The sequence below is a fragment of the Benincasa hispida genome, chromosome 1 (assembly GCF_027475165.1).
Source record: "Benincasa hispida cultivar pf3 chromosome 1, pf3_genome.v1.1, whole genome shotgun sequence".
NCBI lineage: Eukaryota > Viridiplantae > Streptophyta > Magnoliopsida > Cucurbitales > Cucurbitaceae > Benincasa > Benincasa hispida.
The window spans coordinates 46,381,850-46,406,587 of record NC_143478.1 but is presented as its reverse complement, the minus strand read 5'-3'; the positions used below and the strand labels follow the sequence as shown (position 1 = coordinate 46,406,587).

Below are 24,738 nucleotides of genomic sequence, written 5' to 3'. Positions count from 1 at the left end.
ACGACAAAGTTTGGAGACAGCGGGTGTTAGATTGGCTCACAGTGGCAACAACAAGAGAAAAAGCTCACGGCTAGATGGAGGAGGAAAAGAGACTACGATGGTAATGGGGAGGAAGAACAAAGGCTTTGGGAACAAGAGAAAACGCTTTAGATTGAGAAAGAAGAAGGCGTTGTGGCGTTTAAGGGACCACTAAGCCGTGTACGTACAGACTTAGGGTAATCGTGTACCGCATACACAATTACCTCGATCAATGCTACATGACTGCCACATTGGCAGTCTGCGCATGCCAGATCACAGGTACTCGTATACCATGTACACAATTTAGTTCTAATCGTGTATCCGATACACGATTAAAAAACCTATTTTTGTCAATATTATCCGCCCAACTCTATTTTTGTTAATAATTATTAAAATAACATTATCTAAAAAAATCTAAAAATTAATAGAGTGAATGAATTAAACTAGGGATACAGAAATTTAATTATAAAATGAATAGATTTAAATGTTTCATTAATAATTTGTTAACAAAACTCATCCACTAGTAACTTGTACCAAACATAAACTTCCAAACCCTACACTCCAAATACAAACATTTGTTATTCTTTTAAGTTTCTAAACCCTCTCAAATAAATTCCCAATTCTCAAATTTTTGTTTCCAACCCTGCATGTCCAACACCTATCAGAGAAACTCGTAATTTGAAATAGTACTTATAAGCTTAATTTCAAATATTATTTGTCCCAAAACATTGAATGATGAACTGTTTCAACTGTATCTTTTCTGTAAATTAATAAATAACAATACAATGTAGAGATATTCTTATAGATGATGGAGCAAAATCTACCTGGATAAGTAATAATTTAGATGTCAAATCTTGGAACTACCTCATTTACATTAAGTAGTTAACGAAAACTTGTTTCTTACTAATGAAAATTCTTATTAATGGATAAGTAATACAGCAAAATTTCCATCTCCACCACAATAGAGACTACAAATGACAATAATTAGCAGAAAAGGCTAAATATATATATATATATATTCCAATGGAAGAAAAATAAAATAAATGAAGTAAAAAGAATCTTATTACGCAAAGCTGACATACAAAAAGAGACTTTTTGGTAGTATTCATCTCAACCTCCATATCGGGGGGTGCCCTCCCGGTTGCTCAGCTTTTATTAGTTGAACTAACTCTTCATGGGATGGAGAGGCATATTAAATCACAAAAAAATGGAGCTCTTATAACTCGGAAAGCCTCACATAAATCGGCCTCGATAAATTTCTTGTTACTTCTTTTACGATGAACAGTTTACAACAACAGTTGAACTGTGAAAACTGGAACCAATTTTGGTGATGGTCAACAATCAGGAACTGGAACAGTTGATCTGAGGAGAGAGAGGCGCTTCTCGGTGAGAGCGATCTTCTCTTTTGCTTCTTCAGCCTTTTCTCTTACCCCACGGACGATATCCTCGGGAGCTTTCTCTACGAACTGCAAGATCAAACCAGTTCACATAAGAGATGTACATGTTTTGACGTTCAATTGAATCCCTTATAGTTCAAGTATTTCTAATGGGAAGAAAGCTGAAGTCCTTTTCTGGTGAATGGATGAAAATGTAACATCATTTTATGTTGGAGTCAGAAGGTTGCATAACCAACGCATTGCGTAATGAATAGCAAATGTAAAAGAAAATGTATTTGTTAAATCACGACCTTACTTGAGGATCTGTTCTATAGGTTGTATAACTGTGTCCTTGAGTTCTAAGAAAATGTATTTGTTAAATGAGTTCTCATTTCAAATAAATAGGGTGTTCATCCAGGTGTGAGTCACTAGAGAGGTTCTAAGAAAAGCACTGATATATAAATGAGATGCTAAGTTCATCTAACTTAGAATCCTTAGACACAGTTGTACAACCTATAGAAATAATGAGCTCAACCTCCCTGTGCCAAATTGTCCATACTGATCAGTTTACCAGATTATTGTAATATTTGACTTGATGTAGTTGGGTAAGATTGAGGACATGACAGAAAAATGCGTCAAAGTTTCAACCAAGCCATTAAAAAAAATGCAGCCCGGTTCCATTGGGAAACGAAGCAGAGCTCCTACCAAAACCTACAAGTCTCTACTTTATTTTCATGTCCATATACAAAATGATCGTATGTTAATGGAGGTCTGCTAAAACTACTATAGTATACAAATTTGATAGAGGCTGTGTGGTCATTATAACAAATGCACATACAAGGAAGAAACAATTCCGTACTGGTTTAATTTTTACCAACTGATAACCTCATTATTATGTATATGGTCATCTATTTTAAATGTTTTCTATTTCAGGCAAAAACATGTAAATAGATATCAATCTGAAGTATGTTCCCGAGCATGTTACTTACGCTTGAAGAATTAAGCCGAGCTACAAAACCATCATACTCTGTTTTCATTTTTGTAAGGCGCTTTGATAAGCGTTGGACTTCGGCAGAGATATCAACCATATCAGCAAGAGGTAGATAAGCCTCTAGCCCTTCACCAGCTACAAGATGCACAGATTGATCTACATTTCCTGCGGAAAAAAACATAAGGCAAAATAATGCTTCAACGGTCTGATAATACTCAAAGGGTATAGAACCCAACTTAGGTAAACGATTTAACAACACACGGAAACCATCACCCACAAACATGCATGCATATAGATAATGTAGCATAAAAATGAGAAAAATAACTCAAGTAATAGACATGCCTGGAGGAGAATTTGCAAAATGAACATTGTGTAGATCCAGACGAGTAAGAAGAGCTAAAACTTCCTTCTCTTCCTGCATCATGCAGTAAAAACAAGTTATAATTGTTATATAACTTTCGCAAAGAGATTTATCACCGGTTGTGCTACTACGTGAATTAGGTGTAATAAAATGGAGTCACCTTGAGGCTCTCTATGAATGAGACATGGAATAGAGCTACCACAGTTTGAAGTTTAGGAATTTCTGAAGTGTATGAACAGATATTGGCCATGGGTTGAGAATGAAGATTGAATTTTATGAGATCTAATTTTCTGTTACCCTCCCACAGTTTGGTGGTGAGTGTAGCTACATTCCAATTGGTTCTACGGTTGTTCTTATTCGAAATATGGATCATTCATTACATATAAAGGGCATGTCAGCTGGTGTTGGATTTGAAAGAAGCAATAAATCATTATTTGAACTAGCATATGAAATGTTTTCCCTTTTTTTTTTTTGGTGTTTATTTATTTATTATTTGAACTAGGATTTGAAGAAAGATGCTAACAAAATGATCATAGGAAACATATTCATAACTTTTGAGGAAACTTTAATTTCTTACATCTAGATACCTTGAATGGAAAACCAAACCTCCTACCTTTCTAAATTTCCTACAAGGTGGCATAAACTGAACTCAACCAGAAGATACGAGGTTTATTCTCGGTCACTGGATTTCAAGCTTGATGAAAAACCCTAAATCTTCTATCCACAAGGAAACAGCCCATTATGGATTGATAATATGCCAAAGTCCTATCCTTTAATTTCCTCGTAAAGGCATATTGAATGAAGATCCTCTCTAAGCTACAAAAAATATTTATTTGGTATTATATCCTCCATAAGTTGATGATGCCCATATGATTAAGTTATTGCATGTAAGGGGCGGCACTTGATGGGAAAAGTTCTCAGTTTCAAGCCATAAATTTGTGGACAATTTATTTTTCCGGAAAGGAAGATAATATTATTGATTTTGTTGATCAGTAACTCTAATTCAGGTGCGGATGGAAGTGGAGTTTAATAATGTACAAGCGCAAGAGAAATATAGTATAGTATCAGAAGATCAGGGACACAATTAGCATTTTAAACAAGGATTTACACTGTTATCATCAGGCCATGTTAAACATATAATTAATACTTACAGATATATATTGATTGACCTCTTCACTTGCAACTATAGAAGCAGATATACGCTTTGCTGGCTCAACTGAATACTCTGCTCTAGCATTCCTAATCGCTTTTGTCTTCAATAAGCAAGCATAAAAACTTAATACTCAATCTTTTGTAGTTTTAAGAGAAAGCAAATAATTATAACAGTAACAACAATAAAAGTGAAATAAAATAGGCTCACCAACAATTTTAGGTTCTCAAATTTCTTAATTGCACTGGCTTGCCTTGGAAGTGAAATTTGTGGCCAACGAGATACAATTAAAGCTTCTTTACGATCGGGAAGTGCCTGTATTTAAGAAATGAGAAATCAAAATTAGCTCAAATCAAAGAAGCAGCAGATAACAATAGAAACGATGTGGTCTGGATAGGTAAAATTCAAGTCTAAGTGGGAAACAATGTAGACAGAACATTGACCTGCCAAAGTTCCTCTGTCACAAACGGCATGAAAGGATGTAGTAATTTGAGAATATTTTCAAAAACGTACAACAGCACAGCTTGTGCCAAAGCAACTGAATTGACTCCAGATTGATAAAGGCGAGCTTTACTGGCTTCAATGTACCTGATTTTTATTTTTTATTTTTTTGAAAAAGCCATAAGTTAGGGAAACTGCTAGGATATAATGATATTGATTTTGCTGAAGGTACTGTAACATAGATAGGCGATGGCAGACAATAAGTAGCAATTAGTTTAGGTTTTTAAACATATAGTAGATATTATTTGGACTGTCCTATAACATAGCTAGCAAACCTTACCAATCTGCAAAATCACCCCAGAAAAAGTTATATATATCCCTGCCAACATCTCCAAAGAAAAATTTATCATAGTTAGTGGTGACCACGTCTACTAGGGAATGAAGTTCTGAGACCTGAAAAATTAACATAGTCCAAGTGAATACTGAACTTATATTGGTAAAAAAAGAACATGGGAGGAAAATGTTCTTACAATCCAGCATTCTGGTAAAGGTAACTTGAGCAGACAATCATCTTTCTCAAACTGGAAAAGTAAGAAAAGAATGAAATGATTAATGGTAGGGACCAGATAGCATGCTAAGAAAAGTGGATAAATCAAAGATGCCCAGCATTTGAATTAATTTTCTCTCTCCAGTATCCTCCTATTCATGGCTTTAATGTGAACAATAATGCATTTCTATCTTCTACAATAAATCACCTGATGAAACATAGGATGAAAGAAACGTATTTCACTATGGTGAATTACATAGCTAGGTATTATAGTTTAAATGCCAAGAGAGCAAAAACCTCAAAACTCAGTATGGAATCCCAAGATTGCAAATCATTCTGCTTCGGTAAATTCTGCAATATGAACTTTCCGGCATTCCATAATTTATTAGTGAATGCCTTATTGGAAGTCAGCCTCTCGGTTGATAGATTAAGGTCCTGGAAGAAAGGATATAAGAAAATAGCTAAATTAAGCCTCTAACTGTTAAAAATCAACTAGTGTTATAAAATTCTGGCAATTATCATGTAAAAAAATTATGACAAACCTGACCAGCAGTTCCTAAAGCAAGTGTGAATCGTAAAGCATCAGTGCCAAATTCTTTAATTGTATCAAGTGGATCTATCACATTTCCCAGTGTTTTAGACATTTTCCGTCCCTGAAAATATTATAACACCATCAGCTTGTACTTGTCTTGCTACATGAAACAATAACGCAATTAATTGATGGTGAAAATCAAATGAAGAATGCAAGAGTACAACAAAGAGCATGACCACCCAATCTCATGGCAGACATTCCTGTTAGCATTTCATTGAGAAAAGTATGGATATTATTACCAAGATAAATATATTTAGATATTGTGTGTGTGCGCGCGCGCGCGCATGTATATATATGTTGTTGGTTATTTCCTTTTGTGTGAATTGGTAGTTTTGTATTAATTGTACTACATTTGGTGTAATATTATTTTATTATTTGTAGTGGGTGTTTCTTTTTTATTATATTTTCCTCCCCATATTTCAAGAATATATACACATGTATCTATGTATGGAAGAATAAAAAAAAATGAACATTGCAGGATCACTACGGAAGTAGAGCCAGTCTGTTGTATATTTGTAAATGATAAGGGAAAAGGTTGTTTTTTTTCCTTTTAAGAAAATGCTTTGGAAAATGAAGAACTGATGCCTTTTTGGAATTACAACTCCCAATCCATGGATATGCTGGTTTACGCCATTCTTATTTCTTAGTTTCCATAATTAATGCCTTTTTGGCTACCAAATAAATAACAATAATAAAAAGGCAATGTACACGTTCCAGAAATGTTGACATAGTCTGCACACCTGAGAGTCCCGAATGAGTCCATGGAGATAAATATATGAAAATGGAACAGTGCCAGTAAATTCAATTCCCATCATGACCATCCTTGCCACCCAAAAGAATAGTATATCATGCCTGTTCAATATGATAGTAGTCAGCTTCCAAAACCTTTTAGTTAATTTTTTAAAAAAAACAGACAAAAGAAAGAAAGAAAAAAAGAAAATTAACTCCAAACAAAAGATAAGGGAACACATGCTTTCAATTTCCTCTTTTTTTTTTTTTTTTTCTTTAGAAGAAAACCTAGCCATTCCCAAAGTTTTTTGGTTCGAAAATGTGAGCATATTGGAAAAGTCCTTTGTTCTTTAAAAGATTTATTATTCTATAGCTTCATCTATACTCGACTGTAATTGTCTCTAAGTTCTTATTTTATTTGTCTCTTTTTCTTTCTTCACTCCTTGAAGAGTTTGTATACCTTGTGAACATGCATTCCTTCTCATTGTATCAGGTTGTTTCTGGTTAAAAAAAAAACTAATAATCCATAATTCAGTTTATTATGTTTTAGTAAGTATGATAAGTAATAACATAACGGCAACACAAAGTTAGAAAAGTTGTCATTATAAGTAACCTGCTCACCTCCAATTGTTTTTATTTTATTTTATTTTATTTTATAAGAAACTTGAGGGATAAGAAAGCTTCTCAGTTGTTCATTGATTCCATATTAAGTGCTTTCTATGTTAACAAAAGCTCTCTACATCCTAAGGATTCTCATATACATACTAGATCTTGTTCTAACTAATATGAGTGTTTCCCAAAACCTTGGAACAAGAAAAATTAAAAGGAGAGCCATGTAAAATAAATAAAACAAACAACTAGATGCACCAAAAGGAAATGATACATAATTTTGAGATATAGATACCCTGTTTCAAGCATTGTCGTTGGATAGAACCGCTTAAAATCCTCTGCTGTCTCATCTGGCCATCCAAGAGTACTAAAAGGCCATAACGCACTGAAAACAGAAGGGGAAAAACCATAGTTTAAGAAGAAATATAATTTTGAGGTACAGGTCTTTAATGAAAAAAATTCTCTCCTAAATTACATTGGAAAAAAAGGAGAAACATATATGTATTCATTTATACATGTTCAGGATCCTTTGGCAACAATTTTACTGAAGCCGCCAAATGCGTACACATTTAGGGCCTATTTGAGAGGCTGAAATGTAATGGGTTGTAATCCCAAACTCACGTTTGGATTAAGGGCTTTGGGCTTGGTTTGTAATCCCTATTACATTCCCTTCCCATCGTTTTCAACCCAACCCTCTTTTCTACTGTTTTCATACTTCATGATTATATTCCAACATCAGTTCTAACATTTCATTGTAATCCTGACTACATTCCAACATCTCAAACAGACCCTAGAGAAACTCAAGTTGCATATAATTTGACAACACGCCAGATTATTGAGGTTACGAATAAATGGGAAAGAAAAGAAAACCATATAAATTGGCCACCACTTTTTGTCAATCAGTTCGAATAAATAATATTAATAGCTAAGCTGACCTTGAGAACCAGGTGTCAAGTACGTCTGAATCTTGGTATATTTGTACATCCTTCCCACATTTCTTCTGAGCTTGCTCAAGAGCCTCGTCAGCATTCCTAGCAACTATGTAGTCTTCTTCTGGATTTTTTCCCACAATGTACCAAACTGGTATGCGATGTCCCCACCATAGTTGCCTGCTTATACACCAGTCCTTAATATTTGACAGCCAATGATTGTAAATCTGCAATCCACAATAGGAGTGTCTATAAAAAGTATAAAATGGATAGTTTTGAAATATATCTGTACCAGCCAGCCCAACATCTGCTCATTTACTCTAGCCCATTACTTTATTAGGCATTTTGCCTTACCCTTGTTATTTCTGGAATGAAGGCCATATCTACTCTCCTATAACATATGAAATTGTTCTAGCAGTGTATGGTTCTCTGGAAATAAAATTCATTAGTATTTCTTAGGATACAAAGAAATTTAATTCACAGACGATGCAGTTCTCCCAGTGTACAGCAATATTAAATCAACGTAGCATGTATACAGTTACAGGAGATTCTAACTGATAGATGAGAATAGAAAATGTATATTTAACCAGCCATCCATTTTTTCAGTACCTTCTCAAATCTCTCGGGGATAATTGTCAAATCTCCTTTTTCAACAGCACGAAGGGCTTTTTCAGCCAATGGCTCCATGGTCACAAACCACTGTTTACTAACTAAAGGTTCAATTATCTGACAGGAAAAGAGGGTAAGTTATTCACCAATTAACTACAATGAAGAAAAAAGGCCATAGACAATTAGTAGATTTTGAAATAAAGAAAGAAATAATCGCAACTCACTTCTCCTCCACGTTGGGATCTTGGTACCCGTAAGGTGTGTGCTTCCCTTTTTACAGCTAGTCCTGTCTCCTCCAAATCTGCCCACAGTTTCTTCCGTGCTTCAAACCGATCTAAACCACTGGTATAGTAGGTTATATCAGACAAGATAGTATGAACAAATTACACGTATCCTACTAAAAACATCCCAAAAATTACCAGTAAAGTCCAGCAACCTTATTAAGAGTTCCGTCCTTGTTCATCACATTAAGTATAGGGAGACCAAGTTTTCGAGCAAGCAGGTAGTCATTATGATCATGACCGGGGCTTATCTTTAGCACACCAGTTCCAAAGTCCTTATCAACATTCTGGAATAACGGCAAGAAATCAGAAAGATAGAGATTAGGTCTACACAATTACACATGAAATTATCAAGTGATGAAGATATAAAAGAGGACCTTTTGGAGAAGCCTAGACTGAAGACGTTTAATGATTAGGGAAAATCAAAGATTTTGAATTCATGGTTTAAAAAGAAAAGGGAAAGTTAGAACCTCATCAAATCTAACCAATTGAAGTTGCTCAAACATCTTTTTGATTATTAACGAATAGATCACATTATTCGGAATTTTCGTGTTCCCACAGAAAAAGAAAAAACAAAGACCATTAATATTAATGTCCGAGTACAGAAGGGGATGAGAAATTCTCAACAATAAGGAAAATGAAAATACTAATGAGACTTATGTTTAAGAAGATTTTGATAATCTGTTCAATCACTATTTATTTTTTTAACTCTGTTCTATGGGTTGGTGGTATCAATTCACACCAGCACTCACCAATGTTTGCTTCTATCGTCCTGATAGAGCACATATTTGATCGAATTTCCTGATAGAGCATGTATTTGATCAAATTTTCAATCTTCAACTCGTCCTTGAGCTCAAATGGATGAAGTTTCAAAATATTGTTAAAAACTATTATTTCCCCCCACTAGGGTCAACACATGTCATGCTGCAAGACATACCATCACAATTGACCTTGCTGGTACTCATGACTCATGACTTTGCATGAAACCGAACACTGTCTAAGAACTAGTTACTGGCCACAGCCATTGCTTTCTTAAAGGCCTTATCCCCATTCTCGAGTGATTGAGAAGGGTGGATCCAGTCCAGATTCAATTTCCCCACCCTTGAAGATGGGTGTGTCTTGTTTACATATTTTGATGGTTGGCCCGTATCATACTGATTGCTGCTGTTGTCTATAACATCAATTGCCTCCATGAAACTTTTGTGAGCCAAGAATAGCCAGTGCACATCTGGTTGTCCTTCATCAACTTGAAGTTCCTTTGCAATAATCTTCTTCCCCAAATGCTTATAAAATAACCTTTTTACATCCTGGTGGTACCTATTCAATATGTTTGGTATTGCAAGGTATGCTCCTTGCAACTAAAAGACTTGCCGCATCAACTATTGTGTGGGCTTGCTTATCTTGTTGCCACGACCAATTTATGGTTAAATGCTAATAAGCCCGTATGCTGAAAGTTTTGACAAAGGAAACAAAGACAAACTTCTAAAGGACTGAAAAAAATGTCTCAAAGTTCTGGGATACCATCCGTTATGCTGCTACTTAATGCTCTCTACCTAGATATTTCTCTGAACTGTTTATTGCCGACCATAGTGCCCCTTTCGTCTTCATAAGAATTTTGGCCGTGGACATTCATCATTTTTATCAATCTTCTTTTTGCAATTTGAATAAGAAAGTCATCTCAAATAGAGAGAGAGAGAGAGAGAGAGAGAGAAAGAAAGGAAGTAAGAGCAGTTATCTAGTCAGAGATGATAGGGATGTGATCTGACAATCATACATCGTTGGAACAATTAAATGTCATAGCTCTAAAGACAAATCTTTTGCAACAGCAACGAGCAGCAACATAAGGATATTTCTCTCTACCAAGTTGAATCATGATAATTATCTCAAATAGATAAGGTAACTGAGACGAATGTTACCTTGTCAGGGATTATAGGGACATGACGACCATACGTCATTGGAACAATTGCCATCATGCCAACATATTTCGAATAACGGTCGTCCTACAAATACAGTCACCCCACTATAAGGATCAAGAATCAGTTTCATATTAATTAGCAGGAAACGTCAGTGAGGGTGGATATATGGAAGATATTTAAGCAAAACATTACAATTCTTTTAACTCATATGCTAAGCTTCAACTATGTCCATATTTCCTATCATTAGATTGACTCGCCAAACAAAAAATATTTAGACCTTTAGATCATTTTCATTACATACTTAATTGTATATCATGTATAAAGTAACAAAAAGTCTTCCTTACAAAAGAATGAGGCAGATAGAATACATGAAATTGTGAAGAGGAAAGCTTATGGATTAAAACATTTATTTAAATTGGTTTCTTTGCGGTAATAGTAGTTTTTAAATTCTTATTAAAAAAAAAAAATCATCAAAACAGTAGTTTTTAAATTCCATTTTCTTTTCATTTTTTTAAAATATTCATAAGTGTTAAAGTCATCTTGCGTGCACCTTGACTAACAATATATATATATTAGGCCAACTTGTGCGAACCTTGATTATTCTCACCAGACAACCGTCTGAATCTACTACATTTGGTTGCTAAGGAAACTCATATGATAGTAGACCCTAAATAGGTGATCACTATGACTAGAACCCATTTCCTCTAAGCACTTCATCATTTTCATGGCCTTATTGGCCACTAGGACAATTCACGGTCGTCGTTAGTTTTTAAATTCCTAATGTCAGCCTTCTGATAGCCTTCCTTGTTTCATGAAATCATTTATTTAACCACGATAGTACTAGACAAGTTTTATTATAATCATAATTTTATTATCTTTACGTAGGAGTATCTCGTGGTTATCAAGACATCCACAGATTTTAAAATTTTTGTAACAGGTTTTTAATAGGCTAGAAATAACAGGTTAGAAATAATTATTTGATTGATCATTTACTGTTCCTATGGACTTTGAAAACTCAGGAGAGCTCATTAGGTTTATACAATAATTTCCACATCAATACTACATCAAATGGATTCAATAATTTATGGTGGGTGGAATCAACAGAAACATATGGAAGGTCATACAAGTCTAAGATGTAGAATAACACATGTTACTTAGTTAACTAGGTCAAAGTTTTCTCTTAGTCATAACACAGGTAAACAGAAAAGTGAAGTGTATTCTTTCATTTTTTTTCTCAATGAAAATTGTTGTTCATATATATATATATAAATTCCAGATTGCTCAGCAATTCCTCATCCATGGGCTCCTTAAGTATGCATCCGCCATCACCAACCCAAGTTAAACTGTAAATAGTTTAATGCCAGCTTACCTCAGGATGCACTGCTATAGCTACATCACCAAACAAGGTTTCAGGACGAGTTGTTGCTACTGTCAAGTAATCACTCCTGATAAAACATAACTAAAATGTTAGCCACAAAGCATAATCCCTTGCACAGGCTCAGAGAAAGGCATAAGAAGATATGTAATAACAGAACTCTTTTGCTAGGACTTGAATAATGTAGCTAAGACTGCCGGACTAGAATCTTGAACGAAGATAACTTGAGTAACTAGCAAATATTACAAAATTTGTATCTTTTCATAGAACGTCACAGAACGTATTTGCATTGTATATTGCATTTTTTAGAAAGGGAAACTCTAGAAGACTAAAATAAATTGTTTTCTTCCTTCTTTTTTCTTTTTTTCTTTTTTTTCGTTTTTTTTTTTTCCTTAATATGAGAAAATCAGACCTTTCATTGAGAAAAATGAAAATGAGACGATAAAAGTGGCCTATAAAGAGAAAATCCACACCAAAAAGAGCCAACCTCAAACAAAAGGGGGCTTCAATCAAGTAAAGTCCAATAGAGTAATTACAAAAGGCCTTAGAGATCAAAACCTAATTGGATGACATGGAATGGGAGCTATCAAGGGACTACACCTCCTCAAATGTCCTAAAAGTTCTATTGTTCCACTCTAACTAAAAGGCCCTACAAAAGCGCACAAACCTTGACGCGTCACAGAAAATGCTTCTTATCATGAATGGGCAGGTGAAGGAAGAGTTCCTCAATTAGAGAATTACACCCTCTAAGCCAAGCTAGATGAATATAAGAAATTGAAAAAGCATAGAAGCAACTCCTAAAAAGATGGTTGAGATCCTCGACCACCCCTTGCAAAGAATGCAACACTACGACCTTAACAGACCCATCGACTTTCACAAAACATGATCCAAAGCAAGGAAAGGGTTGAGTAGAGGTGGGACTCGAGAGAGGGTTCAGTTAAAGACTCCACACAAATATTTAACCTTCTTCAAAATTTTGACCCCATAGCGAGGAAAAGATGAAGGAACAAGGCAGGAGAGAGTTCACCAGGCAACAAAAGAAGGAACTACAAGAAAACCCATTGATAAGACTAAGACCCCAAAGCTGAGTTTACAAGAAAACGGGACACCAAGAGAAAAAGAGGGGCACTACCCAAAAAACGGGAGGACTCCCTTCTTTTTCCTTTTACAAATATGAGAGCATCCAGGCAGATGAGAGTACCATGAAAGTACATATTTCTTCCATCCTCAGCAATTATTTGATGTGATAATATTTCCTCCATATAGTAGGAACATAAACCAGTTTTTCAAGGGTTTGACTCATTGTAATCCAAGCACTAGTCTCTTTTCATTAAATCAGTGAAAAGTTTTGTTTGCTTTAAAAAAAAAAAAAAAAATTAAAGTTAAGCTGTTGACTGCATTCATGATAATAATATTTGTACACCGAGTAGCAAGTACCACTTTCACAAGACATGCAAATTTTCAAGGATGGGGATAACTCGTTTCTGAGTTATATATATTTGTTTTGGAAATTTCAAATAAACAAATTGTAAATTGGATGAATATGAATTAGATTTAGATCCGTTACTGATCTAAAAATTTTATTCAAGTCGTTCAATTTCTTCATAGGAGAACAAATGGGAAGATCCATTTGAGTGCATTAAACCAGTGCTGTAATGCATTTGAAAGTAAAGGAACAGCGGAATTCTTGCTTAATTACCACAGTTAAAAACTATGGATACTGATTTAGGTTATCAATTCTAATAATACGAATGAAATTGGACATTTTAAGGCAATCATTAAAGAAATGTGTTCTCACAGCTACCTTGAACCTCCAGCCACTCGATATTTAATATGATAGAGAGTACCAGCTTCTTCAGAGTACTCTACTTCCTAAGCAAAGAAGTTACGATTCATGTCAGAAGGTAAAAAATGAGAAAAAAAAAATAGGAGAACTAATTCTGCCAATAAACTAGAGATTTACCAGGTCAGAAACAGCAGTTTGCAAATTCGGAGACCAGTTTACCATGTAAGAACCTGAGGAAGGATAAATAAATAAATCCAGTAATCGGCTAGGTATCTAGACATCTTCGATTTAAAAGAAATTCATGCATGATTTTCAATTTTGATAAAGGAATTCATTATACAGGATGCTTCTTTAAACAAACTAAAATATCAGGGAAACTAAATATAGGAAGATGAATTTATCCTCTAATTGCTCCCATAAAAAATTTACGGCGGAAGTGTTTGAAGATGGCACCTCAAACAATGGCAAAAAATGAAGAACGCACATTTTTTTTTTTGTTGATACATGGAACACATAATATAGTCAGCCAAACAAGTTAAAAAAAGATCTCCGGTTGGTCGAGATAGTATAGGAAGATAAATTACAAAAAGAATTTAGATTTAAGATACCAAGAAGAAGATAAAAACACAATCAATCAAATCTCAGACTTGGTTTAGGTTCCTCCTTTCTTCACTATTCCAAATCCTTCTATAAAGTAACCATTCTAAAACTTTTATGATATGATTCACTGCCCTTTAAACAGGCTGTAATCGATGGGAATAAGTGGCATTAATTAGAGAAAACTGAGTAAGTATTAAATTTAAAACTAAGGTAATGGCTAAAAGATACCAGAACGATTATAATAACAAGTTAATTTACCCAGTAACATAATTAGAAGAACTGGGCTCAAGTTTAACGGTCTGATTTAACAGAAGTGAGGCAGGTTTAGGGGTCCGTTTACATATGGCATTGGAATTCAATGAAAATTTAATGACTAAGCTCAGGGATCAAAATGGAATATAGATTTTTTTTAATATCAAAATGGAATATAGATAAAAGTAAAAGTTCAGATATGAATATTAAGGTTTCAAAAGCTTGGGAGTAAAAATGGAAGAACAAGCAAAAGTCCAAGACCAAAATATAATAAAGCCCACAAATTACTCTAAAAGATCTGTGAATATTCATTAATAACGATCAAATTTGGAACTGGATAAATCAACATCTTCTGCATTATATAAGAATTAGGATACACAACGAAGATCAGATGGCAGCATCTTCTACATTATATGAAACAAAGGACAAAGAGGTCCTTCAAGAATCAGTATTCTACCTTGATAGATCAAGCCTCTCTCGTGAAGCCGAACAAATGCCTCAATAACGGCTCCTAAACATTCAAAAGCATGTATCAGCAAGTGTGGAAATTGCTTTCAAGCCAACTGACCATGGTAAGAAACTACTTTAAATAGACTTGGAACATATTTATTTATTTTTCTAAAAGAACGTCTAATTAAAAAAAGAATTAGACAAAAGGAATAGACTTGGAAAATGCATTTAAATTGACTTGATTTTTATAGACATTATACTCGAAACAAAATTTTGCAAAAAGGGCTTCGCTTAGAATGAAAAAGTAGTAATAAGATCAATGGTATGCTCCACCTTCTGAAAATCTTTAAATAAATATGGTCTCTGTCTCCAATTTATGTATTTATTTTTTCTTTTTTTTCTAATAAGAAACAGAGATGCATTAAACCAAGAAAGAAAGGAACAGCCTAAGGGCGGGGGGTTGACCTCCCCCCCCCCACAAAAACGAAATCAAACAAGAAGAGTCCTCCAATTGTTTAAAATCATAAGGATGCTATAATTACAAAAGAATTTAGTGTAATTTGTATACCATCAAGAGGCCGTGTTCTGAACCTGGGCCCAAAAAGAGTAAAAAAGAGGTAAACTTATTATCAAACAACCTACTATTCCGCTCATTCCACAAATACCACAAAAGCGCGCGGATTGCACATTGCCAAAGAATTTTGTGCCCACCATTCAGGCCATCGATAAACCAATCATCAATCTACTTAGGAAGGCAACTAAGCACCCCGAACGTGGCAAGAAACAATTCCAACCTCTAGACGCAAAATCATAGTGTAAAACAGATGGTCCATACACTCCATCTCTTTAAGACAAAGAAGACTGATGGAAGGAGAGAGGGACCAATTAGGGAACTTCCTCTGAACCTTATCATACGAGTATTTAGACTTCAATAGGCAAGGGACCAAAGGAAGATCTTCACCTTTTTAGGAATTTTTAATTTCCAAGTAAGGTTGACCAAAGGCAATTTAGTTTCCGAGACACCCATAGTCATTTTGAGGAAGGTGGCGTTGGTAGAGAAGCTGCCCGAGGCTTCCAGATTCCAACGCAAACTGTCCCTAGTATCTCTCACCACCCAATCGGTTAGCAACTGGGCAACAGCAATGGAGCTACCCATCTCTCTGTCAAAAAGTCCTCTTCTTAACCCCAAATCCCACACCTAGTTCAAACTATTCCAACAATCCGCAGTGACAGCATCGTTTTTAGTAGAAATATCATAGATATCGCAATAAAGGGAAGCAAGAGGTTGGGGAATACACCACTTGTCTTCCCAAAACCTGATGTTTCTACCATTTCCCACCACAAGGTCCACAAACTGAAAAAACTGATCTTTTTGTTTCATAATGCCGTTCCAAAGTCTGAACTTCCCTTTGTCTCTCGGCCTCAAGGAACTCCAACCATGGTCATCCATGCTGTAAATAGCTCTAATAACCTTCCTCCAAAGGGCTGTCTCCTCATGGCAGAACCTCCACAGTCATTTCATCAACAAAGCACTGGGCTTCTGACTAAGGGACACAATACCAAGCCCACAGTAGATCGTAGGGGCCTTCAGCAAAGAAAAAAAAATAACACGGTAAACTGTTAAGAACCGATTGTGCAAGAGTTAACCTCCCTCCTTTAGAAAGGACCAAACCGCGCCATTAATCAATTTTCTTTTTGAACTTCTCTTCAAGAACGTTCCACGCCACCTAAAAGGCATTCCTTCCTCCGAGAGGGAAGCCCAAATAAATAAAAGGGAAGCAATCAACTTTGCAACCCAAAAAATCCGCACTGGCAGCAAAAAGAAGGGCCCAGATTTTATTATCTCTAGAATGGTGTATTTGACGTAAATGAGAGGAAAATATCAATATATCAAAACACCATCTGTCTTCAGCACCTATTTTTTTATTGCAGTTCTTCCAGACGTTGTTGGGGCCATTTGCTTTCCATTTTTAATATTCAGTGAACGTTTTGTGAGGAGTCCAAAGACAATGTTGTTCAGATTTTGATTGGTCTATATTTAAAGCCAAAGTCTCAGTTGTTATGGTCCAACGCAGTTAAAGCAATCCTTGCTGCAATTTGGTTTGAAAAAATCAGTCTTCCAAGATAAATCACTTGCATGGCGGATCGTTTTGAAATTGCTATTATTAATGCTTCTTTCTGGTGCTCTTTCCAAGTTTTTTGCAGAATTTTCCATTCAAGATTTATGCCTAAATTGGAATGCCTTTGTTTTCTCAGCTTATTCTATTTATTGTGATGTTATTATTGTACTTTATTTGTATTTTTACCAGTCATTATTTCCTTGTATTTTGAGCATTTAACCTTTTTCATTTCTTCAATAAAAAGTTTCGTTACTGTTTCAAAAGAAAAAATACTAAGAATTAATCTAACAGCCTTTGGTTCCCCCACATAGGCTTTTCTTTTATACTTCTTTATCTTTTTGCTAACTTTGTTCTTAGCTAATTTTTTTTTTTCTAAAAGGAAACAAGACTTAAAACTATTAATTGATAAAATGAAAAAAGACTAATGCTCAACATATATAAATACCAAAGGAAGAAAAGAAAAGAATACCAAGAGAACATCGAAAAAAGGAAAATAAACAACCCAAATATTCCATAAAACATGAATAAAGAATCCTTCAAGAATGGAAAAGCGTGCAACATGATGAGGCGAGATGAGCCAACTTCAAACGAGCAAAACTTATGAGATCATAAGAAAAGTCCCAGAAACTAAAAACAAGGCCTGTCAAACCAAATTACCAAACAAAAAAATTTACAAATTTGGTCCCTATGGTTTCGACATGGTTTCAATTTGGTCCTTTATGATTTTGGCTAAGAAATTTGATTCCTAGGATTTAGTCAAACCTTAAATATTGTCTCTCATATTGTTACCCACACAATTTTTGTACGTGGCAATGAGCTGATATTTTTTATTTGGCTAACTATCTTAGTTGACTATATTAGAAGGAAATAAGTGGATTTTCAGGTGGAAAAGAGTCTGGTTGGGACAATTGGTGAAGTTTAACCAAATCAAAGAGACCAAGTAGAACCTTTTAAAACCATAGAATCAAACTGAAATTTCAAAATCATAGGGACCAAATTGAAACTACAATCAAATCATAGGACCAAAATTGTAATATAATAATCCTTTTCTTTAAACAAAATCCTTGTCGATGATGAGTTAAAAGTTAAAAAAATGTCTAGAAATACAAACACCCATGAGGAGTCAAAGGAAATTAAAAAAGAACATTACGAACCTTCTATCTAAAGAGCATCAAAATTGCATAAAAGCCCCTCTAATTATAGCGAATATCAGTGCAAGATTGAGCCACCACCCAATTGCAATTTGTCAGAAAACATTTCAGCTAACATAACTTACACTCATGCAAACATTAACCCTCTTTTATGTCTATTGCCTACAGAAGAAATGCAATGGAAAACTCTCTTACGACTTAGCTGGTCATCAAGTGTAAAGTGCTCTTTAGTCCAATCACAGGAAGCTCCAAGTCTCTTAATTTGATTAGTGATAGTTCCACCATACCTTAAAAGTTTGAATGGAAAAAAAAAAAAAAAAAAAAAAAAAAAAAAAAAAAAACATTTTAAATGAATTGTGCTAGAATAAATATGTGAAGAATTAAGATTCATAGAATAAATATTTTGAAATGGTTGCTTTGGATCAACAATGAATGGTAGGAATAAAACAGGATTGTTATTCTTATTCAAGAGCATGAAGCCACACCCACTTTGTAATACCCCAAAAAGGGATCTTCAGCAACTTCACCAGAAAAGTTGTCATTAGAATAAGTTAAATTTGTGCCAAGATTATTATACAGAAGCAGAGAATGGAGATACAAGATTTAGGACCATAATATGCTAAGATAATATTTTCAAAATTTACAAAGCTATGAATTATCTTGATAGGCATGGATACTAATCACCATTATTTTTCATAGAAGCAAGCGAACTTCAAGACCAAAATAAATAACTAAGTAAATTGTGTAAGATTGTATACTTCTCTTTCCATTCCCAAACTCGCTTTGTAAATTCATCTCTACCCAATTCAACCCTTTTTATTCCTTCAGACGCAAGCATTCTTTCAACAACCAACTGCAAAGAAAGGCAAGAGAATGTGCCTCCAGATCAAACTTAAATTCAAACAATGGAAATTAGGAAAATGAAATATATTCTGTCACTAACTTAGACAGGCATCCATACAAAATAAGGAGAAATTCCTCCTTCATTGAAGAGTGAAATTATTTAAATATTTTGGCTTGTGTTATGTGTTTATGAGATACTGGCGAATGAAAATAGAGATAGCAGTCCACTGACTCACTTTAGAGACAAACCTGTGTGGCAATACCTGCATGATCAGTTCCGGGAAGCCAGAGTGTTGGTCTTCCCTTCATACGGTTGTATCTAACCATAATATCCTGGTCAGGGAAACCAATAGCACTGGTTGAGAGATAACTAAGGCAAAGTAACAAAGACAAAAATGAAAGGCTGCTCAAAAGAATTGACTAAGGGCCATAAGACAAGTAAACAATCATTGTCAGTGAGAATATTATTTCACTGTAATTTTCTGTTAGCATCAGATGTTGGGCATAAACTACTAGGTAAAAGTGATGATGAAAAATAATGTACCATAAGAAAAACTAGGATTGTCTGCCATATCAACTTTATCTTAAATCTGATTTTACTCTTTTGTAAGAAGTGAGGATAATAGGATATTTACAAGCATATAGAGAAAGGAACCAGTTATACTGTCCATCTAAATTCAAACTCAAATAAGCTATACCATAAAATCAGCATTATATAATGAAGAAACACTGATATCAAGGCATCGCTGCATTTCTTTTGAATTTTAAAGTTTCTTACACAGACATTTTTTAAAAAAAAATTCTAGGAGAACTAACAAATATCGTTCACATATCAGTTATAAGTTTTAAACAGCAAATTATAAATTGTTTTATGCAGCTCTACTTTTTTTTAGTTGCGAATTTTTTTTTGAGAAAAAAAAAATGAAATAATACACCGGCATACAAACATAAAGCCCACAAAAGGAATTTAACTACCAAAAGGGACTTCTATGAAGTAAAATAAGACTTGGAGGGTAATTTTAAAAAAAAAAACCTTTTCACCAAAACCCAAGAGAAAGATAGAATCTAACAAGTGACAAAGCATAGATAAAAGATCTCTCCGACCCCCAAAGATTCTACTATTTCTCTCGCCACAAAGATCTCACAAATTAGCTCAAACCTTGACCTCAAAAACATCCCTTTCTCTTGGAAAGGCGAATGGAGAAGAAGCTCCTTGATCTTCTCCCTACAAGAGAGCAGAAAAAAGTAAAGGCCAAATGCCTCAAAGAAACAACTCCAAACAACACTAACAAAATCATATCTCCAAAGGGTATCATTGAGGTCCTCTGCCTCCCTCTTGCAAAGAATACAACACAGTAGCCCAACCAAAATGAACCCTCTAGCCGAGATCCAACCAAGGTATTAACACTTTTGTGCATAACGTGTCACACGAACAACCTAACCTTGCACACTTACGGAAAAATAGAACCACTTGACGAAGGGATTGACTAAACACCGAAGGAAAGAAAGATAAGGAAAGCCTTTAAATAGACAAGCACTCCAAAGGAGAACATCCCCCGACCAAGGCTAAAGTGAAAGTCACCAAGCAATGATAATAGAGCTAGAACATCCACCATTTTTCTATTGGTTAACAGACATCAAAACCATAAGGAAGGTGAAGGCAACTTCTTAAAATGAGAAAGGATCAAAGCCACCGAATCACTCCTCAAAGAACTGATGTAAATAGGAAAACAAGAGCAGAAGGGTCATCTTCCCAACCACTTATTCCCCCAAAAGTAAATCTCTCTCTCATCTCCCACCACATTCAGAACAAACTAAGAAAGAAAGGAAACCTCAACCAAAATGACTTTCTACGGGTTTCTATGTGCCTCCTACCCTCCCAATGGTCCATCCAAAATGGTAAGAGCATACTTGCTTCAATGACCTTGTACCATAAAGTGTTAGATCCTTGATGAACTCGCCAAAGGCATTTGGTTAGCAGGGTCTTGTCTTTCCCCATTGCATTACCCCCGCGCCCCCACACCACCACCACCACAACCACAGGAACTTGAACTTAACAGATTATACGTGAGAATTCAATTGTAAGAAAGCATATCACTGGCATTTAGTATCACAATATGTTAAACTGCCATTTAACTCAAAAGCTTAAGTTGATGAGTTACAGTAAATTTAGTCTTACATCAATATTTTTACACTCCTCGCTTGTGGGAATCAAAGTTTATAGAAGGCCCAACAAGTGAAAATCAATATTAATATGAAAGGAAATGAAATTATAGAGGCTTGAACACAAAAGTCTCCTACTTCAATACCATAACCCTCATCATAAACACAAAAGTTTAGGCTAATGGATTACGGTAAATTTAATCTTATATCAATACTTTAATACAATAAATTGTATTATCACGTAGAGTTAGTTGCAGAAGTAAAATTCATTATCAGATACAGGCTACCGGCTAGCTCTTAGTTTCACAACCTCGAGAGTCACAAACATCGCATGTCCCATGTGCAGCGATCCTGTGACATTGGGAGGTGGCATTGAAATCACAAACGGAATGGTATCTTGATCAAAATGTGGCCTAAAATAACCTTGAGATTCCCACCTAACGACACAAAGAGAAAGCATCAAATAATCATATGTAAGTGAGCAAAATTGTTTTTTCTTCTCACGGTCAGGTGAAACTCAGTAATGAAGATTTAAAAGTGGAGAAGTACGAAGTAAGAGGTACGCATTTACTTTGCCAATAAATAAATGAGGTAAATTCAATTTCGTTTAATTTAGATTAATGGAACAAACAAGAATATGTATTTTACTTAGAACGTTAAAAAAAATAGTGAAACAAATCTAATGGAACAAAGATGTAGAAACTCCACCCTGAGTTAGTCAGTCCTAAGGTATGAGCCAAAATTCATAATCTTTTTGAAGTAAGAAATTATGATATAGAGAAAAACATCTTATCTCAAAAAACCAACAGAACCTCTGGATTAAAATAACCAAGTCCATGCTATTTAGCATCAAGAAATTCATAAATTATTTAATTATCTTCTATAGGTAACCAGAGTGGTTTGCACCCGTAACCTAAAAGTCCATTTGGTTCACTATTGGAATAACTGAAAGTGGTTACCATCTACATAAAGAACATAAATCAAGCCAAGTAAAACCAAAAAGTTTATTAATGCACAACTTAGAGACTAAAATAGTTTTTCCTCATATTTGTATAAAATAAATCATCATAGGGATGAGTAAGGAACAAAAACAACTTTTTTCTTTTTTCCTTCTTCAGTATTCGTGGGTGTATGGGTTAGCTTGCCCACATCTCGACTATTCACTAAATTTCTCCTTACATCGATCACGTTGAAAAGATTAAATTAAATGTTAAGAAGTCAAGCTGGTTCAATTGCAGAAAAAGAAATACCAGTACATTCTTGGAATCTTCAAAGAGCTATCAATTATTGAAATAGTGCACTAACTTCTTTACCACACACATAGATAAAATAAAAATCCATGAAGTAGCAGAAGACAGCAATTTGCCATCAATTAGGCTAAAGCAACACGCCAATAGTATAGGTAACAAAAAGAGAAGTGATCATAGTGTCAAATATTGTGAGATATTTGACATGATATTGATTACCATTTGTATATTCGCTCTTCCGAAGCAAAGTCAAACGTTTTTGCTATCTCTGGAGAAGTAAAAACTCCATTCGCTGATGTGGCAACTGAAAATTCAATGAACAACCGGTGAATATACACATACGCAGATGAATGTGAAACTTCGCCTACCAAGTCTAATTCTAGCCATTGTCTAGAATCAAGATTAAGAAGTCATTCCCACTAATCATAAATAATTATATCCATGACCACCTAGAATCCAACCCAAAAGGAAATTGTTCCTTCTATCCCAGTCAAATGCTTAATCACAATTCTCAAGCAAAACAATAAAACGAAATTGTTTCATTTCCAATGTACGACACTCAGACAAAAGTTGATGAACGCATGAACATCCAATGCCAAACAACAGCATGAAATTCCCAATGAACTTGAACCTTACCCCTAGATGTTAAACCACTGATTGGCTCAAAAGCATGGTAAATTTAATTGTATCAATACTTAGGTTTAAAATTTGCAGAAGATCCAATAAGTGGAAATATTAATCAGAGAGAAAGTTATACAAGAATTCGAGCATATTCTCTTATACCATGTTACATCACCAATTGAACCAAAAAAAACTTAAACTGTTGGACTATAGTAAATTTAACAATATCAACACTTGAAAAAATATATCTTACAAATAAAATTCACCCACTAAAAGCCATAGGGACATAAATTCATGAGAACCCGGAAAAGAAAAAGGGATAGAAACCCATTGTGGTGCTACCCACAAAAGGAACCAAACGCGAGGAGAAGTGAGAGTACCAGCTAATTGTCTCTGCTGTAGACGACGGAAATGGAAGCGGGAGAGGCCAAAAGAAGGCCGGTGCCTGGTAAAGAGTAGGGGATTGAGTCTGCAAGCAGAGGAAGGATGGAGGAGGGAAGGACCAGAGAAGGCCATTTGAAGAAGCATGTGTTGGCGACAGGTTTGTTGTGCTCAGAAATGGTGGGAGTGATATGGAAGTGAAGGAATTGAATTGTAGAGGTTTGGGGTTTAATGGAATGGCTGAGGTTTTTCAGTGCCGGGGAATGGGATTGAGCTATGTGGGTGACCACGACTGATGAGCCAGAATTTCATGTGACCAAATACTGTTTTTTTTAAAAAAAAATATATTATTATTATTATTTTAAAAATTATTATTATTATTATTATTATTATTTAAAAAATTATTATTATTATTATTATTTTATTTTTTGTAAAAAATCCAAAATTTACCCCTAATCAGTAGGTTGATCAATTCCAAAATTTACCTTCCTCTCAACTTATATATATTAAAAGAATTAAAAACCCTCTAAACCTCTGCTTCGTGTAATGGAAAATTTGTACAGATGACCCAATTTTTGGGTCCAAAAGGTCAAATGACCCATTTTTAAAAAATAATATCAATTGACCCTCTGTTGACATCATCGCATACCAAATTACGTAAATTGCCTTTACTTATTCGTCTTCTTACCTTTTTATTGAGAACCTACCAAAACTAAAAACTCTTCATTCAAATTTTCCAAGGCCAACGGCTTCGTATCGCTCATAAACTAAAAACCTCTTTAGAATCCATCATTTCGACTTGAAAACGATTCTACTAACAAATCGAATCTGATCGGTAAATCTTTCAATATGTGCCAAAAATGTCCTACATTGATCGATAATGGGGCTTTGTGGGTCGTTCTGGGTTTAGAAATACACTGATATGGTTTTCTTTTGTTTGTTTTTTTGGTTTTCGATGTGTTTTGTGGTTGAAGACGAGTTGAAAGAGTTTGTGAGCGAGATAAGTGAGAGTGAAATCAGTAGAGCGATACCGGAGAGAGCGATATCGGAAAGAGCGATACTGGAAAGAGCGATACTAGAGAGAGCGACTCCGGTAGCGACACTAGCGAGAGCGAGTCTAGTGAAAGCGAATCCAATGAGATTTAAACATAATGTTATTTTACAATTTTTTTTCTGAAGGAGTTTACTGATTAAATCTTT

The 24,738-nt window shown here is 34.8% G+C and overlaps 1 protein-coding gene across 3 annotated transcripts; it reads right to left on the bottom strand.

The window, feature by feature from the left end:
- Window positions 1-914: 914 nt before the first annotated feature.
- Window positions 915-23,872, bottom strand: EMB2247 (protein EMBRYO DEFECTIVE 2247). 3 transcript variants are annotated; one of them, XM_039027540.2, is made up of 27 exons: window positions 23,538-23,872; window positions 22,756-22,840; window positions 21,600-21,726; window positions 19,376-19,459; window positions 19,042-19,136; window positions 18,479-18,570; window positions 15,020-15,073; window positions 13,888-13,940; window positions 13,729-13,796; window positions 11,919-11,994; window positions 10,550-10,633; window positions 8,772-8,920; window positions 8,577-8,694; window positions 8,353-8,469; window positions 7,750-7,970; window positions 7,110-7,199; window positions 6,217-6,328; window positions 5,427-5,537; window positions 5,182-5,319; window positions 4,868-4,918; window positions 4,678-4,790; window positions 4,340-4,484; window positions 4,107-4,211; window positions 3,898-3,999; window positions 2,728-2,800; window positions 2,384-2,550; window positions 915-1,484 (listed from the first exon to the last, which is right to left on the bottom strand). In XM_039027540.2, exons 1-27 carry the CDS (start codon window positions 23,683-23,685, stop codon window positions 1,353-1,355), a joined length of 2,910 nt encoding a protein of 969 aa, XP_038883468.2. In that variant the 5' UTR covers window positions 23,686-23,872; the 3' UTR covers window positions 915-1,352. The 3 variants fall into 3 exon arrangements, with proteins under 3 accessions (XP_038883468.2, XP_038883474.2, XP_038883481.2); XM_039027546.2 differs by having other exon boundaries at window positions 19,363-19,459; window positions 23,538-23,828; XM_039027553.2 differs by having other exon boundaries at window positions 19,390-19,459; window positions 23,538-23,828.
- Window positions 23,873-24,738: the final 866 nt, after the last annotated feature.